Source organism: Solea senegalensis, linkage group LG10 (assembly GCF_019176455.1).
Source record: "Solea senegalensis isolate Sse05_10M linkage group LG10, IFAPA_SoseM_1, whole genome shotgun sequence".
NCBI lineage: Eukaryota > Metazoa > Chordata > Actinopteri > Pleuronectiformes > Soleidae > Solea > Solea senegalensis.
The window spans coordinates 20,705,467-20,721,701 of record NC_058030.1 but is presented as its reverse complement, the minus strand read 5'-3'; the positions used below and the strand labels follow the sequence as shown (position 1 = coordinate 20,721,701).

At 41.1% G+C, this 16,235-nt stretch overlaps 2 protein-coding genes across 2 annotated transcripts; both read right to left on the bottom strand.

The window, feature by feature from the left end:
- Nucleotides 1-232: 232 nt before the first annotated feature.
- tmem60 (transmembrane protein 60) lies at nucleotides 233-4,303 on the bottom strand. Its single transcript, XM_044036618.1, has 2 exons — nucleotides 4,155-4,303; nucleotides 233-3,060 (listed from the first exon to the last, which is right to left on the bottom strand). The coding sequence occupies exon 2, from the start codon at nucleotides 3,004-3,006 to the stop codon at nucleotides 2,602-2,604; it is 405 nt and encodes a 134-aa protein (XP_043892553.1). The 5' UTR covers nucleotides 3,007-3,060; nucleotides 4,155-4,303; the 3' UTR covers nucleotides 233-2,601.
- Nucleotides 4,304-4,500: 197 nt separating this feature from the next.
- Nucleotides 4,501-15,318, bottom strand: prr5a (proline rich 5a (renal)). The gene is made up of 11 exons (XM_044036605.1): nucleotides 15,079-15,318; nucleotides 13,374-13,504; nucleotides 10,692-10,817; nucleotides 10,528-10,608; nucleotides 10,171-10,219; nucleotides 9,987-10,044; nucleotides 9,800-9,891; nucleotides 9,558-9,698; nucleotides 8,107-8,242; nucleotides 6,614-6,892; nucleotides 4,501-6,438 (listed from the first exon to the last, which is right to left on the bottom strand). Exons 2-11 carry the CDS (start codon nucleotides 13,502-13,504, stop codon nucleotides 6,149-6,151), a joined length of 1,383 nt encoding a protein of 460 aa, XP_043892540.1. The 5' UTR covers nucleotides 15,079-15,318; the 3' UTR covers nucleotides 4,501-6,148.
- Between the last annotated feature and the right edge of the window lie 917 nt (nucleotides 15,319-16,235).

Sequence of the window (16,235 nt, the reverse complement as noted above, 5' to 3'; positions counted from 1 at the left end):
TATTGTCAAGGTTTAAATGTTTATCTTTATATTACTTTTGCAGCAGTTGTAGCAATCACACGGAAAGTACAAGATTGTCCTAGATGTCCACTTCCTCATTTCAGTCCATTAAAAGGACATTAGAGCTTTTATTTAAATGCTAAATTAGGTTGCTAAGACACTAAATGTTATGTTAAAATACTAAAGTTGCTTATGTGATGTTGGAATTGCTAGACAAGCACCGAATCTGCAGTACAGCAAAATATGATGCATTTATTGAGTCACTTTTTGGGCAAAAAGTGTTGAATGTAATTTTCAAATAACAAAGGAAGAGGTGCAGTTGACATCAAAGAGTTTCATCCAGCTGAATTGTATACATTATGCACGGACAAGAATGAACAGTTTTCTTATGAGGAAATGTCTGCACGGTGCACATTAGGTTTGAAGGAGGAAAGTTCTCCATTTACATTCAAATTGCAGAAGTTGTGAGATTTCCAACTGCTTTACAGAAACGCTTGTGGTGACATACTTAGCAACAGTGATTCAACAAACATGGCTCAATGGCACACAGTGCATGCTAGTGTATTTCATACGGTCAGTAATGTGGTGCTTGTTTCAGTGTTGTGTGCACTTCACCAGTTCTGTTTCTACTGTTGCCTCAGGGAACACCAGAAGGCAGGCATGTGAATGCCAGAATAATGTAGTGCTATTTAACACCTGTGCGCCACAGTGTGAACAACACACAGGGGTCTAATGAGGGGCCCGTACACGCAAAACAAGTTTATGAGAATCTACAGAGGTTTTGTTATTAATGGCTTCTTATCCACACAGAACCAGTGTTTTGGGAGTCCTGAAAGGCTAGAGTAAGAAATGCAACAAAGGGAAGACTGATGTCACAGCACCATCTCTCTAGCCCTCAACCCCAATAGATGTCAGATAACGGCGGATTAAGCTGCACATTGTCTTCTCCGCTTTTGGTGTATTTCTGTGACAATGTTACAGCACCACATATAGGCCTAGCATAGAAACTACAGCGGTTAGAGTCAGTTTGAGGGGTTTCTTATGAATGAAGTGATTTCTTGCGGTTTACAAAAAATTTTAAAGAACAAAAATAGGGAAACGTCTGTTTCTGTGTAGATAAGGCCTGAGTTGACAAACTACTTTAAATAAAGTAGCTTAGGGACAGTTTGCATTTTTTAAAGTGGGGGTGTGTCAGGTAGTTATGCAGTGCCACCGTGATACATACTATAGACTACAGTCTCTCACTCTTGGTCCTGGGGGCCCACTGCGCTACACGTTTCAGAAGTTTCACACCTGATTCAAATAGATGGGTCATTATCAGGTTTCTGCAGTGCTTGCTGATGAACTGACCATTTAATTAAGGTATGTTGGAGCAGGTAACCATCTAAAACATGCATGATTGAGAAACTGCTGTAGACAGTGTTCAGTGTGCTGCCTGTATGGACGGACATAGAGCACCATGTGTCATTTAGATGTGAATGCCAACCGCAGAGAAGCCCGTTGTAGTCCACTAAAAGACTGAAAAATGAAATAAAATTCTTACTGTACACTACATTTGGAATACTTTCAGTGATTTAGCAAGCTGTCAGACAGCCATTTAAAATTATAGCATTGTGTGGTTAAGGGAGCAGGAATATGTTGAGAATGGTGTTAAATTAAAGCTCATTAAAGCTCTGAAAATATTTCAATAAAAAGTGAGAGGTTAAGATATTTTCCCAGTTTTTCAGTTGGGACTACAACTAAGTTTTCTGTGCTGTCCTTTGTCACATAAAAACAGTGTGTAAATTGTGCTACAGTTCTCCCATCTCCCTCTCCAAACTTGCAGTGTGCTGAATGTTGTCTACTCTATGTAACACACCGACTGTACATGGGTACTTCATACACCCCTACTTTAAAAAACAAACAAAAACCCAGCACTATCCCTTTAAAGCTGAGAAACAAGTGAATTTCACTATGATACTGACATAAGCTATGTTTACATGGACACAAGTAATCAGAATAAAAGCCTGATGGGAATAAAAATATCAAGTAAACATCCCAATCTGAAAACTCTGATCCGACACAGGCCATTCAGAAACAAATTCATTCTGAACGATCCATCATTCAGATCTGTGTTCATATAAACAGTCCATCTGATCATGACTTCCTGGTTTGGTACCATCTTACAGCTGTATTTTCATTCAAAAAGAAGACGTGAAAGTCACAGACACGGAAGAGGAAGAAAATGTGACGGATAGTGGACAATGACGTTTACTACAGAAGGGGAAGTGAAGCTTCTGCTTCTATTTCTGAAGAATTAGTCAACACTGCGCATGTCCAAACAGTCCATTCTTACTCAACGCTTGATGCATGTGTACGCACACCACAATCTGATCCATTTAATTTTGCGTCCATGTAAATGATGGAATTGTAAATTCTAATCTTTTCTGAATGAAGACATTTTGCATATTTAATGTGGATCAGTCATATCTGGCTGATACACATTTTTTATAAGGTCCATGTCAGCTCTGATGCCAATCCAGTAGAGTAGATCGGTGGTTCCATAGCAACAGAAGCCTGAGTGTATAAAAAGTATTAGAGTTCAAAATCAAGTCCTCTGGTTCAGTCCCTCCTGTAGTGGAAAACACTATGTCCCAGCTCCACCAGAGCCCCAACCAGCAGCAGCCACAGAGGGACACACACCACACTGACCCAGGTATCAGTGAGCCTCTCCAGGTAGGAGCACAGAGTTAGACAGAAGGCCAGCTTCAGCAGCAGGGCCATCAGATACCACAGCCTCCTCTTCAGGCTATGCTCACCATCTCTGGGGTCAAAGTCTGGCTTGCAGCGTCCCGCCATCTTCACAATCAGCATGAGGATGAGGACTGTGTCAAAGGTCCAGACAGGGAGGAAGATCAGGAACCAGCTCCAATGGATCTTGGAGTCCAGCTTGAGGACCAGCATGATTAGGAAGATCAGGGCAAAGATCCATGAGAGGAGCACTCGCTGGGCCAGGGACATCTTCATCTACAAAGGACTGGCACAGAGCCAGTGTCATCCACAACCAAGAGAGACTGAAGACTGGGGTCACACATACACACAATTAGGGATGGGAAATTATACAATATTAATGTGCATTATGATAGAAGGATAATTCTGAAGATCAGCAATATTTAGTGTAAGTGACTTAAAAAAGTGGTCTCGTTCACCAACATTGGTCCTACTTCTACCAAACAGGTGAGTTTAGTACATAACACAATTATTTGTGTTTCCATTGTTAAAAACGTTGAAAAGATCAAAAATAACTGATCCGTGCTGTCCCAGTTTTTGGCACACTTTCACTGGGGGTACCAATCACAGTGGTCCAGTTCCTACAGGGTGGAGCTAAACATACTGAAGTCCATTGATTGATTCACCATGACTTAAGTGCGACAGTATCGAGTCTTCTCAGTCTTCTCTCAGATAAAGCTGGTCTTCTTATGACAAACAGCAACATGCCAAGAAGAAGTTTACTTTGTTGAGTTCTTCTTTGTGGACTGTATAGGCATGCTTGTGCCACACCTTCTCACTTAATATTATTCACTACAAAATATGTTTTCTCAGATTTTTGGGGGCAATAAATGTTGTGTTGTTTATAGATAGTGTGTCTAGTTTAGTAGTACCCCAACATAAGGTGTCCAATAAGTGGAAAGGTAATGCTCAATAACTTAAGGACTCTTTACCACTTATGACAATCAAAACGAAAATAATTGTGTAATCAATGTACTGAAGAGACCCAAACTGCACAGGGACAGGAAGAGGCTGCAGTAGTGTCAGTAACGAAGAAATATAGCATAGTTTTTTTTAGCATTATGTGATGATACAAGTAATGTTTTCTGGACCATTTGTTCAACTCTTTCCCTGACATATGTGTGTTTGCACATTTAATGGGAGGTTGGTTACACAAATCATATTAAGGTACATTAAGTTTATATTTAATATGGTCACGATTATCATACACACAGCAGGCTTATTCTCCGGTTTCGCATCCAGACTCCAAACGTCAGTGTTTTTGTTTTTCATAAACCTTTCCGCTTCTTCCACTTAGCAACAGAGCAGACCTGAGGCTACATACTGTTAGCAGGCGTCAACTAACTTGGGAAAGCTAAATAAAAGCATGAATTAAAGAGTCTTACCACGTTCACCAGGAGAGTCAACCTGTTTACGCTAAGCGGTAGCTTGAAAGACAAACACTTCACCAAAAACAGCAACGCTGAGACCTTAAAACAAACGAGTACGATGAAAACAGACAGGACTGTAGCCTTTAGCTGGTGTAGCTGGAAGACTTCCGCTCGGTATTTTCAGAATAAAATTAAAACCCATGTATTTTATTTTGCAACGTAACGAGTCCAGTATATGGGTGTACACGTATACATATATATGTATATATAGCATATATATACATATATATATATATATATATTCAAACACAGACACTCTAGCTATTCACACACACATCAATTTCCAACAGAAGAAAACCAATTTTAAATGTTACTAAAATGTGTTTATTTATTTTTTTTACTGGGCTAGTATAACAAATTAATACAAAGTACAACTCCGTACACATCATAGATTGTCAAAAAAGTAAAGTACAAAACGCTTGAGGTAAAACATCATTTGAAAAAGATTCAGTTAAAAAGCCCTTATCATTCCAATCTCCATTCAAGGTAAAAGCTCACTTTACACTTACTAGCCAAAAACCAACAATGCACTTCTATTTACAAGGTAGTGGTGGTGCAAAATACAGTGTAAGACAACATTCAGTCAAAATATTCATGTCTTTGTCAACTGTAAACAATAAACATCGGCATATTTATCAACTCCTGCTGTACAAAAACTAATACGGAAAAGCAAATGCTGTCACACTGATGTTTCGACTTAAGAAGAGAATTTTGCATTAGACGTCTGAGTGCCGACATTTGTTTAGACATCGTACAAAAGTGAGAGCAGAGGTCTTCATTCCTGTGTTATTGCCAAAACATAATGTTTCAGACTTTTTCCTATTTGAATGGCAGCTATATCATCCATCTACAGTATCTCCTGTTGTGTGAAAACCTTGTAACTTTGTTTTTTTTCCTTACATTTGGTCTTAATGGAAGGATTTGAAAAAAAAAGAATAAAGTACCATGAAAAGACCAAAAAACACTCATCTAGCTCATCCATGGCTCTCAGCTCCAAGTGCAACTATTTCTACAGAAAATACCCCGAAAACATGTCACAAATATACAGCAGTTAATTTTTTTTAAAGCTAAATTATTTAGTAACAACAGTTCTAGACACCTGTTTTGCCAATAATTATGCATGTTTATGTACATGTGATTATATATCACAGCAGCAGTGTGTATGTTGTGACTAACTCGTGACTAGAACACATATGTTCATGGAAGTGAGGGATACCTGATTATGTGTTTTTAAGTCGTTTTCTTTGTCGGTTAGATTCTTGTGTATTTAAAGTACTGGTGAGCTGTCCAGGGTGTACCCCGCCTTTTGCCCTATGTCATCTGCGATTGGCTCCAGCAGCCTCAGCAGTGACCTTCATGTGGAGGATAAAGTGGTAGATGATGGACGGATGGACATTTTAAAGTTACAAGGTGTTCACTCACCAGTGACAGCACTTGAAATGTTTGAACTACAGCCAGAAAGGAAGATGCTCATTTAACTAAAGTGTAGTTCCAAAGGTCCAGGGTGTAACATTTAGTGCTAATTGGTAGAAAATGACTACACTACCCATGAGTTAATGTGTAAGAGTATAAATGGTTTCAAATAATTAGAAAAAAAAAAGTTTTTTCGTAACCTTAGAATCATTATTTACATTAGGCTTGTCTTTACATAGGCCGCCATCTTGTGTGTTTTCTATAATACAGCAGCCTGAATGGACAAACTAGTCAGTGTGCCTCGCAAATTTTGAAGTAGAAGCTTATTATACAAAAGAAGAAGAACAAAATCCTTTCTGCTATGCGAAGGCCACGGTAGTTCCCTGATGTGTTTGGGAAAGGAAGTTTTGTTACAATCTGACGTCTCACCATTAGATGTCACTAATTCTTACACGCTGGACCTTTAACAATGTCTTGAATCTTAGTCCGCACATTATTGTCGTATGCACTGGGTGAACTCCTAAAGGCGCCTAAAGCTACACGATGCTCTGCCTGCTTTCACGACTGTACCCCATGGCCTCTGATGAGTGCGAGGGGAAATCAATAAATATCCCATCTGAGTCGGAGTCTACAGACTCGAGCACTTGTCCAATTATAGTTTCAGGGCTGGATGATTCACTGGGCGGTGAGGAGGATGCACCCTTACTGAGATCAGTCATTGTTGTTGTGGCCTCAGTGCCATGGAGAGCTCCTGAGGAATGGAGAGGAAGGATGGAGGGAGACAAAAGAGGCAAGGCCATGGCACCGGCTCCTGCTTGCACAATACCTGTGAATGAAGGGCAGCTGGATTATTATGGATTATTACATTATGATCTTTTTAATACATCTTTTTTTTTTTTCAAATTTAACCAGTCCCATTGAGTTTGAGATCTCTTTTACAAGGTTGATCTTGATCTCAATAGACAACACAACAGATACAGACATGTTTTTCTGAGTCATACCATTGAACTGAGAGCCCACACACAGCCTGTTGGCAGAGGAGCTAGTCAGTTCAGGTCCTGGCGCCAGGTCAGTGTAAGCCAGTCCTTGTTCCTCCAAGCATGATATAATCTCACAGGCTGAGTGCCGGCGAATTCCCCCACTGCCAACAGAGCTGGCATCTGGGTCATACTCAGCCACCGGGGTCAAGAGAAGGGGGATATTGTAGCTCTTCGATCGTACCACAGGGTTTTTAGACGGTTGATCCGCAGACTTGGGCCAGCCCCATTGTAAACGCTTCTCTGGAAGACGAAAGAGGGGGAAACAAAGGGAAGGTGTTGATAGAGGAGCTGTTCACACGCATCTTATGTGCATATATATTATTTTTAACGTAGACGTGCAGTAGACAAGCAGTCATGTGAGAGCAACGCAGCCCTGACTCACATCTGCTGATGAAAATACGTCAACTTTTTGGAATGCAGTGAGAGCTTTCAATGCGTCCTTTTGATAGTCAGACTTAGGGTTGCAAAATTTTGAACTTGCCATGGGAATTAACAGGAATAAACTGGAAATTTTCTAAATTGAAGGTTGGGAATTGGATAAATCTTGGATAAAAGAATCAGATTTGATGCAAACAATGCTAATCCTCTAATCCAGGCACATAGCACACTTACTTACTGCAGGGCTACTGAGACCACACCCCCTACATTCACTGTGCATTCCTCCATCATATGCACAGATGATTTCATGAAACCTTAATGACTGAAGCTACAAGATTGAACCCAAGGACTGAATAAAGTCAAGAAAGTTTTGATTGTATTACAGTATAAGGTGGATATTTGATCTATGGTGGTTTCTTTCTACTCACAAATGAATCTGTGTTTTTTTAATTGTATAATTTTGCATGCATGTCTGCTTATGACAAAACAAAATGTTTATATTTGTAGACACAGTTTCTTTGACTTGTCCACAATTTCCAGTTGTTCCCATAGAAAGGTTCTAATTTTCTGGTCATTTTCATTCCCTTTGCAAACCTCCTTAGGTTAAACAAGTTGGTCAAAATTGTCTTTGTCGACTCTGAACTAAGCTCTGAACCTCCTCCATCCACACAAAGCTCCTGCATCAGTTGGTGAAGAAGAGGATGCATCAACACAAGCGCGGAGCTTTGATTTTTCTTTTCATTTGATTTTTGTCTTCGTTAGAGGTTTAAAAAAAGAACAAAGTACCACGAAAAGACCAAAAACACTTAATGTAGCTCATATGTGGCTCTTAGCTCTCTTAAGTGAGTCTAAATATCAGTCTTGACAAATATACAACAGTTCAACTACATGCACATGTGATTACACATTGCAGAAGAGTGTACATTATGAAAGGACGAGAGTATGCCGTTGATCCCTTTGTCTTTGTTTTCATTCTTTTTCTTAGTTTAATGTGTTAATTCATGGAGTGAAACTGCAGGAAACGTTTTTCCATCACATGGCTGCTTATGGGTCAATGCATACATACAAAATCTCACCCAGAACACAGCATTGTGCCTCTTCACCATCTCCAGAGTAAAGGCCGTGAGTGCCCAGGTACGGTGAGACCACCTTCTGAACCAGAGACTCCAGCCTCAGGTAGTCCTCATTCACACCACGTGACTCGTGGACCCCCTGAAATCAAACCCAGACAGTCATTCTACAACTGTATGTTTCCACCTGAAAACTGGGTTTGTGGATGAAAATTGATTTGCTTCCAAACTAAACTCAGAGTTGATACTAACACACAGAAATAATGGAAAACCATTGAGAAGCAATGGTGAAAAGGAAGAACAAGGGTTTCTGTTACGGGACTGATGATGACTTGAAACTGAGTGTGATGAAAGGTGATGTAAACGCAGCTAACTGTGTCATCATTTTCAGTCCAGATTAATACACAGCCCCAGAATTTTCCACCTTTAGTTTCAGGAATGTAAAACAACAATGACACGTATGTAGCTTTAATGGTTGAGACGTTTTTGTAAAAATACCAAAACATTTTATTTTACAGTTGCACACTTGTGTGCAATGACTATGTGATAACTTACCAATAGCTCAGTGGTAGAGCAAGATGACTTTCAACTGGAAGATTCCACTACAATGTCCTTAGGTGAGACACTACACTAATCCCATACTGCTCCTGACAGCTATGTGTGTAAATGTGTAGGAAAGATATGTGGCAAAACTGTAGTGTAAAGCAGCTTTGAGTGGTCACAAGACTAGAAAAGCAGCATATAAATACAGACCACTGTACAATTCTTTTGGCTGCATTTGTCTATTTGTTTGTCTCATAAATTAAAGACCAGCTTTCCAACATTTTCTGGAGATGTAGATTACAGCCCGAGTGAAGAAATAATAATATATTTGTGCTAACCCAGCAGATCCACATTCAGATCTCACTGTGAGAAGAGATTGTGAATATCTTTATGCTGGCATTAGTTTTCCAAAATGTGCCTCTTCAGAGACCGAACCCACAGTTTGGACTAAACTGTACTAAACCTTTGTTCAAACCCACAGAAAACCTACGTGCAGTGCTTGAAGTGGGCTGGTACTGTCCGGTATGCAGTCCTGGCACACTTATTCTTAAACAGTATCATTCGTTTCCAAGGGTGCACTACGTGACATGAGGTTCACCCGTTCTCACAAGAGTCTCGTGTTTGTTTCTAGTGTCTAGACACATTTGTGTCCCGGAGGACATGACAGGACACTCGATCAAATGGACTCAAATCAAAAGAAATGTTAAGAATAATCTAAATATATACGTTGGCAACATGTGTAACAGAATTTATACGTTTGTGAACATCCCTAACATCTTCTGGTATCTTTTATTGACTGAAAATGTCAATAATTTAGTGTTGAATGATTTAGTAATACAGTCCGCAGTCCACTGCACCTGACTTTTCTTTATTAAAACTAGAAAATAAGGAAGCACACTGGGCTACAGACCTACCTGTAGAATAAGCAGCATCTGTGTGACAGAGGGAGGCACACGAGCCCGGGGTCGAGACAGGGCGTCCTCTAACTTTACACTTAAGACGATGGTGTTCCTGAAGTGAAGCAGAGCCAGCTGTCGCACAGAGGGCTCCTTCCCCTGCACACGGTGAAGACAGACAACACAGCAACCGTGTTTGAGATTCATTGTTTGGCCAACAAACATGAAACACATGCTAGACTCGTCACATGTCTGTGTACCTGAACAGGATAGAAGATGGCCTGCAGCATGGAGAGAACATCACAGAAGAAGAAGTCCCACGTCTCTGCCAGAGAGTCCAGCAACTTCTGACCTGCATCGAACACACAGCAGGAAGAAAAATATGAAGGAGTAAATAAAACTCCCTGCGGCGTGTTATTAAACTGTGTTTTACAGCAGCTACGGTACCTTCATAGAACCTTATTTTGTCCCGGAGGATAACCATGCCTTTTGTCAACAACTGGTTCTATAAAAAGAAGACAACCATTATGCACACGTGAGTGCCTGTCACTGGAGAACATGGAGCGCCTCATGTGTCAGTGAGTTTCATGTATCTGAGGTGAGTTTTCATTTCATGCGAGCGCTGCGTTACCTGAAGGTATTCTGTGAAGAATGACCCCAGCTCAGTCTTCAACAGATGTCTGAGAACACACACACACACACACAGACAAACCAGTTTACTAAAACCAACACCAACATTTCCTTCACTTTAGATATAGAAAGCGAGAGCTTTCTGCGGCTTCTGTGTGCATGGAAATTTTAGTGAGCTATAATAGAGGCTGGAGTGATAGAAGGGGACGGGTCTGGTTTGGTAAGATAATGAGATATCTAGCTGGACCACATGACTCCCCTAGGCCCCCACACACACACACAGCCTCATTTAAAAGAAACTATTCAGTGTGTGATGTCATTTAATGACATCACCAGGTGTTTGTGTGAGTAAACTCACCGAACGCCTTCATTGAGGACGAAGAGTTCATTGTCGGCCAAACCTTTCTTCTGGAAGACTGCGATGACAGCGTTGTGGATGCTGCAACAAATCATTCACAAAAAAGTTTCAAACATGACCGTGTGGTTATGTCAATGCTTTTTCCTCATCTTAATTCAATGTACCTGTTCCAGGTGGCGTTGGCGCCCGCCCTCTTCTGCTTCTCCCCTCTGTCCTCAGGAGAACCTTTGTCACTCTTGCCCAGCTCACTGAGGCTGGGGGAGCTCATCAACTTCAGCCGGTGCAGGGTCCTCATGAGGGAGAGAGGGAGAGAGAAAGAGGGAGGAATAAGTGTGTGCAGTGAAGACCGAAGACAGGAGAGGAAAAGAAGGTCAGGAGATTGAGTTTGACACACACAGACAGAAAAAGCACAATGACAAGACAAAAAGCGTCTGGGCGACAAAGAAGGAGAGAAGTAGGACAGGATGGTGTGTAGGGAGAGAGGACCGGGATGGGCGGAGCCAAAAACCAGAGGTGGGCCACGTTGTCACCAAACTGCCGGAGGTCTCAGAAGAGAGGGAAACAATAGCACATGCACCATTGGGGGGGCAGAGTCTTCCTCCCTCTCTGCCTCTGTGTCAGTACAATCCAGCCATTGACACAAACAAACAAACATTTATGCAGAGCTGAGATGCCACACAAAGTGCAGGGTAAGCAGAGTGAAGCAGGGGAGGGGGGAGGGGCGAGGAGGGGGGACGCGTCCGGCTTATTAACAACAACAAAAACACGGATAGGAAGCGGTGACACAATGCAGGACAGTGAGGAAAGCTTTCCTGTTTTACAGTCGTCTACACAGCTGCTGCGAGAGTAGGAAGTGGTGAAATACATGAGATTGGGATTGGGATTAGACTGTTATTTAAGATATTTCTTAAAGGTATAATTTGATATTTGGGGACTTATGTTTAATTCATTTAAAGAATGATAGTGATCACATGTCTGTTTTGTAAATATAAGAGTAAAACCAGAGGTTTATTCGCTTATCTTAGCAGATACAGGGTTTTTTCTAAACTGGGTAACCGGGGCATCTCCTTGTGTGTCCTCTTACTTTTCTCACGAACATTTTTACCCAAATATTATTTATGTTTTAGTCTGTTATTCTGATTGTTCATAATAATGCACTTTGCGTATATGTTGCATGTTCTGTTATCTGCAGACATTCATTCATTCTCAAAAGGACCTTAAAATGTTGTGTTCTTTGCTATTTAAATTTACTCTTTTACCTTAAAGGTAACAATAATTTCCCTTTAGGGAGCCTTAGAATGCCCCCTTTTCACCTCAAATTTTCCAAAACTCCACAGCACACGCTTCCTCCCCATCAGCGTTGCACTCGTACTATTCCTTTCTAGAAAAAAACCCTGATATGGTCGAGAAAACAAAGAGACCCAAACTGAATAATTACTCTTTCATAGCCATAGTTTGTTAAAAACATACAAAAACCAAATAATCTTTCCCACTGATTTGTGTGCAAAGTGCACACAAATTAAATGTAAAAATGTGAATTACTATGCCACAGTGTTTCGTTTTAGTTATAGTTAGTGTAGTCATCATTTGTAATTAGCTTGGTAATAACAATGGAAAATGTGTGTGAAACATAAGGGAGGATAAATATCCAATAAAAGCATTAAGAGGCCAAATAATTTGGGATTATCATTTCAATTAAGAACATGTAAATGGAAGGATTATTGTGTCCTGTTGTCGTTTGTTTTTTTACTGGATTTGTTTGTTGCTTTTCAACATTTCAGTTCTGATTGTGTGGTATTGTTGTTGATATTCTGAGTTATTCCATTAATTGTCCTGGTGAGGCTAAAAAAAGCATCGAGCTTCAGCCTTTTAACACTTATGTGACAGTATGACACTGTAGTTATGATCATTACCAAGCTATTACCTGGATATTACTATTAATGTACTATTACATTATCTCCTTATTATAAGATGGTACTACCATGACATTACGTTCCTATTACCATACTATTACTATGTTTCCACGGCACTGCAGATGTTATTACAATGTATGAACATTTGCGTTCAGTTTTTAAGGACTGTGAGCATGAAATTAAGTGTGACGTAAAGTGAAAATGAACAAAATAAATATTCTTAAGTAAGTTCCTCAACAATTCAGCCATCTTTTTGGCATTTCACTTCAGATGCTACACTGCTGACAAGTGTACTGGAAAGAATGGTCCTGAAATCAAATGAGTATAAAAGATAACAATGTTTTCACTGTCTCACTATACCGTTATGATCCTGATACAGAAGCCACGATACAATGCATGTTGTGATACACAGTTATTTTAAATAATTATCATATCCTACACACAATTTACTGCGACAGCTGCCTTAGGCGATTGTAACGTCAAGTAACTTCCCTTTCTTCTCAGCCAATAACAAGCCTGATCTTGATCTCCTTAGGAACTGAAATTTGACATGATGTGATATAGAGGACCAAAGACTAGCGTCACAGCATTCGCTGCCATACTGAATCAAACACATCTGAAATGATCTGACAATCTTCTGCAGTATCAGGGTTTTTTTTAGCACAGCCCTAGTGGATCTGGTGAAAATGAGGACACTAGACAAAAAAAGAGTCCTCAAAGTCCTCGTCCACACCCACGCACCCAAAAGTACAATGAACAAGGTCTGATGAGCTGGTCACCTGAAAGTATGAGTCAAGTAAACGTGTCATTCTCACCATGAGATCATTAGGTCAGCAAATGCAAAGCTCCAGCATAAAAGATGATGAGTTCTTTTTTCTTTTTCGTTGCTGCATTTACTCCTTGAACATGTTCATCGCACAAACTGAGGCCTACCTCCTGATTGGATGCTCACTGCTGCCGTCCATGTCCGGGCTCGGGGGAGGAGCAGAAAAGGTGCTGAAGTTGAGGGACAGGGGTCGGGGGGAGGACCGGGAGCCATGCCTCCTCCTGAGTCCATCGAGCATCTGGGCAAAGGGGGGGAGGTCAATGTCCAACATCATTTTTTTACTCATGTGAATTCACATTCAGGATCCTTTTTGTTGAACATTTTCATTAATAACTCCAAGACAAACCTCATATTAGAGGTATTATATGGCTTTATGCTTAAAAATCAGTGCAGCCAAAGACCTACATTTGAGAATAAAATAAAACGGTTTCATAATAACAAACTTGTTGACTAAAGACTTAAACTTAAACCCATGCGCATAAACAAATGATTAAACATGTGGAACAGGAAATCAAAACATTGCTTTATACTTATACCCAAATATTCTGTAATAATTAGCTGATGCCAATTATTACAGATGACAAATGATGTCCCATGTGTCTCATGTGGATGTTTGCACTGACACTGTGGGAAAGTGAGCGGCCCTGGCTGAGGTTGGTGCTCTCTGAGTGATTTCTCTAGTTTCTCACTAATTCATGAGGCATCACAGAGAAATATCTAAAGGCCCTGACACAGTCACGATCCAGCTGCTACTGTTTCATCTGAGACAAGGGACGAAACAAGGAGCGATAAAAAAGGCAAACACACTCATTTAAATGTTAAACTTAGGGGGGTACGAGAAGAAAATCGAGGCGTAATCGTGTGTTTTTCTGTTTCCTGATTCTGTTACTGACTGTTATTTCAACACAACATGGAGTGTTTTGCAATCAAGAGCTCAGCCCACGCTCTAGATTTACTACAATCACACACACAATACATTAGGGAGAGAAAGGAGGGGGACATGCATGTGTGTGCATGTAGGCCACTGTGGATCATTCCAGTAAAAGCCACGTAACCATACACACACACACACACACACACAGTATGACATTACAGTATTACAGTATGTTTGGGTGTCTCCCCATAGAAACACACTGCACTGTAGTGTAGTGTACACGGTGAAGCGTCACCCACTGGTCAGAGGAGGGAACAACAGTCTGGGCTGTCACTCCAGACAAAGACACAACACAAGGCTCCCTGCGCTCAAGTGATAAAGGGGCAACCCGTGTGTTTTGTGGAGGGATTGACCTGCAGCACTTTGATCAGAGCAGGATCACGTCTCTCAGTCACACACACACACACACACATATGCAGAGTGTACACACACACACATACACGGCAGTCTGAGGTATTTGTGCTTTAGCTCGCCCCTCCTCCTTGTCTTCCACGGGCGACCACAGTCATATCGATACCACATGTCATTCACATTGGTGTGTGTGGCTTTTCCAGGGCCCGCGTATGTCTCACTGTACAACCCTGACGTGTTTACTCGACATTAAATCTATAATCAGTCGACAATCCACGCTCACGGCACAGAGGAGACAGAACACGCAGTAGTGCGTACGTGGAGCTTTTTCTTCTTCTTTTTTTTTTTCACCTGTATGGATGAAAAGATGTTCGCGTGTCACTGTAAACACCAGCGTAGACGCGTTGTAAACACACTGGCGCAGAGAGACACCCACGTCCACGCAGGGATTAAACCTGTGTATGTAAATGGCTGTAAAGTTGCCGTGTGTCATGCGCCTCTGGCCGCCCACTGTAGCCCGCACTCACCGTTGCTGTCCTGTTGTTGCTAACGGGATGAAAGGCTCATGTAGAACGGATAGGAAATGTTTAGTGTCCGGGCTCATCAGCGGGACTCGTCCCCGCCTGTCTGCGCTCACACACGGGCATCAGGGACCAAGGTGCGGGCGGAGGAAGGGTCAGAGTCCGACCTGCGGTGCAGTGGAGGGAGAGAGACTCATTCATGAGGCAAGCACCGTCGCTCTATCTCTCTCTCTCTCTCTCTCTCTCTACTGCTCGCCCCCGCTTTGTTTTGACGAGATGCAAAGCGAACCTGAGCCCGTGCACGCGGCCTCAGAGCATCACGTGGACGCGCACCGTGGTTGGAACCCATTATTGGAGAGAGTGCGGGACGCGCCTCCTAGTGGGCTATGAAGATATTAAGGTATAGAAACCAATACGCACATAATAAAAAAAATTACAAAAATGTAATTATTTACAATGTGTGTGAATCTATAGTAATAGTAATACTTTGTTCAAATGTGATTTTCCAGCTGTATATAAAATAAATCATATATATATGCAAATATTTGATGTTGTTGTCTTGTGTATTGATGAATTGTGATTTAAAGGTCCAGTGTGTAATGTTTGAGAGTTGTATTTTGGGGGGCAGAAATTGAATATACCAAGCTGTTTGTCTACATGTAGAATAGCTTTAAAATAAAGATAGTTTGGTTTCCATAATAAGGTAATGTATATGTACTTTGAGCAAGGGCCTTGTCTTAATAAAGTCCACCACCTTGTGCCAATGCACATGGTATTATATGTCCAAACAGAAGTTTATAATGCAAATAAAGAACAATGAGATTTTGAGTATTCAAAGCTCACCGTCATACACTGACAGCTGAGGGGGAGGGGTGTGCATTTGTTGCAATCTGCAGTCTCACCATTAGATATCACTCATTGTGACACACTGGCTCTGTAAGGATTTATTAGGGCGCAGAAGAAAAAGTGGGTGTGGCTGTTGTAGTTGTATGCAAAACCGAGGGTTACACGAAAAGAAACGGTAAAAGCACAGATGTGTATGTGCTCTGGACATGGCTGAGTAAGTTGTACTTGAAATGCTGAACAAAGTTACAGAGTTACAGAGTTCCATGCAGGCCCTTGAACCCTAACGCACAAACATATTCCATAACAAACAAGTCAAC

What these genes read in the sequence shown, in the direction of transcription:
- tmem60 (XM_044036618.1), bottom strand. Translation starts at nt 3,006, where the DNA reads ATGAAGATGTCCCTGGCCCAGCGAGTGCTCCTCTCATGGATCTTTGCC.
- prr5a (XM_044036605.1), bottom strand. Translation starts at nt 13,504, where the DNA reads ATGCTCGATGGACTCAGGAGGAGGCATGGCTCCCGGTCCTCCCCCCGA. An exon ending in AGATGCTGCTTATTCTACAG is followed by an intron (nt 8,243 to 9,557) that starts GTAGGTCTGTAG and finishes GTTTGATTTCAG; the next exon opens with GGGGTCCACGAGTCACGTGG. An exon ending in GGCACAATGCTGTGTTCTGG is followed by an intron (nt 6,893 to 8,106) that starts GTGAGATTTTGT and finishes TTCGTCTTCCAG; the next exon opens with AGAAGCGTTTACAATGGGGC.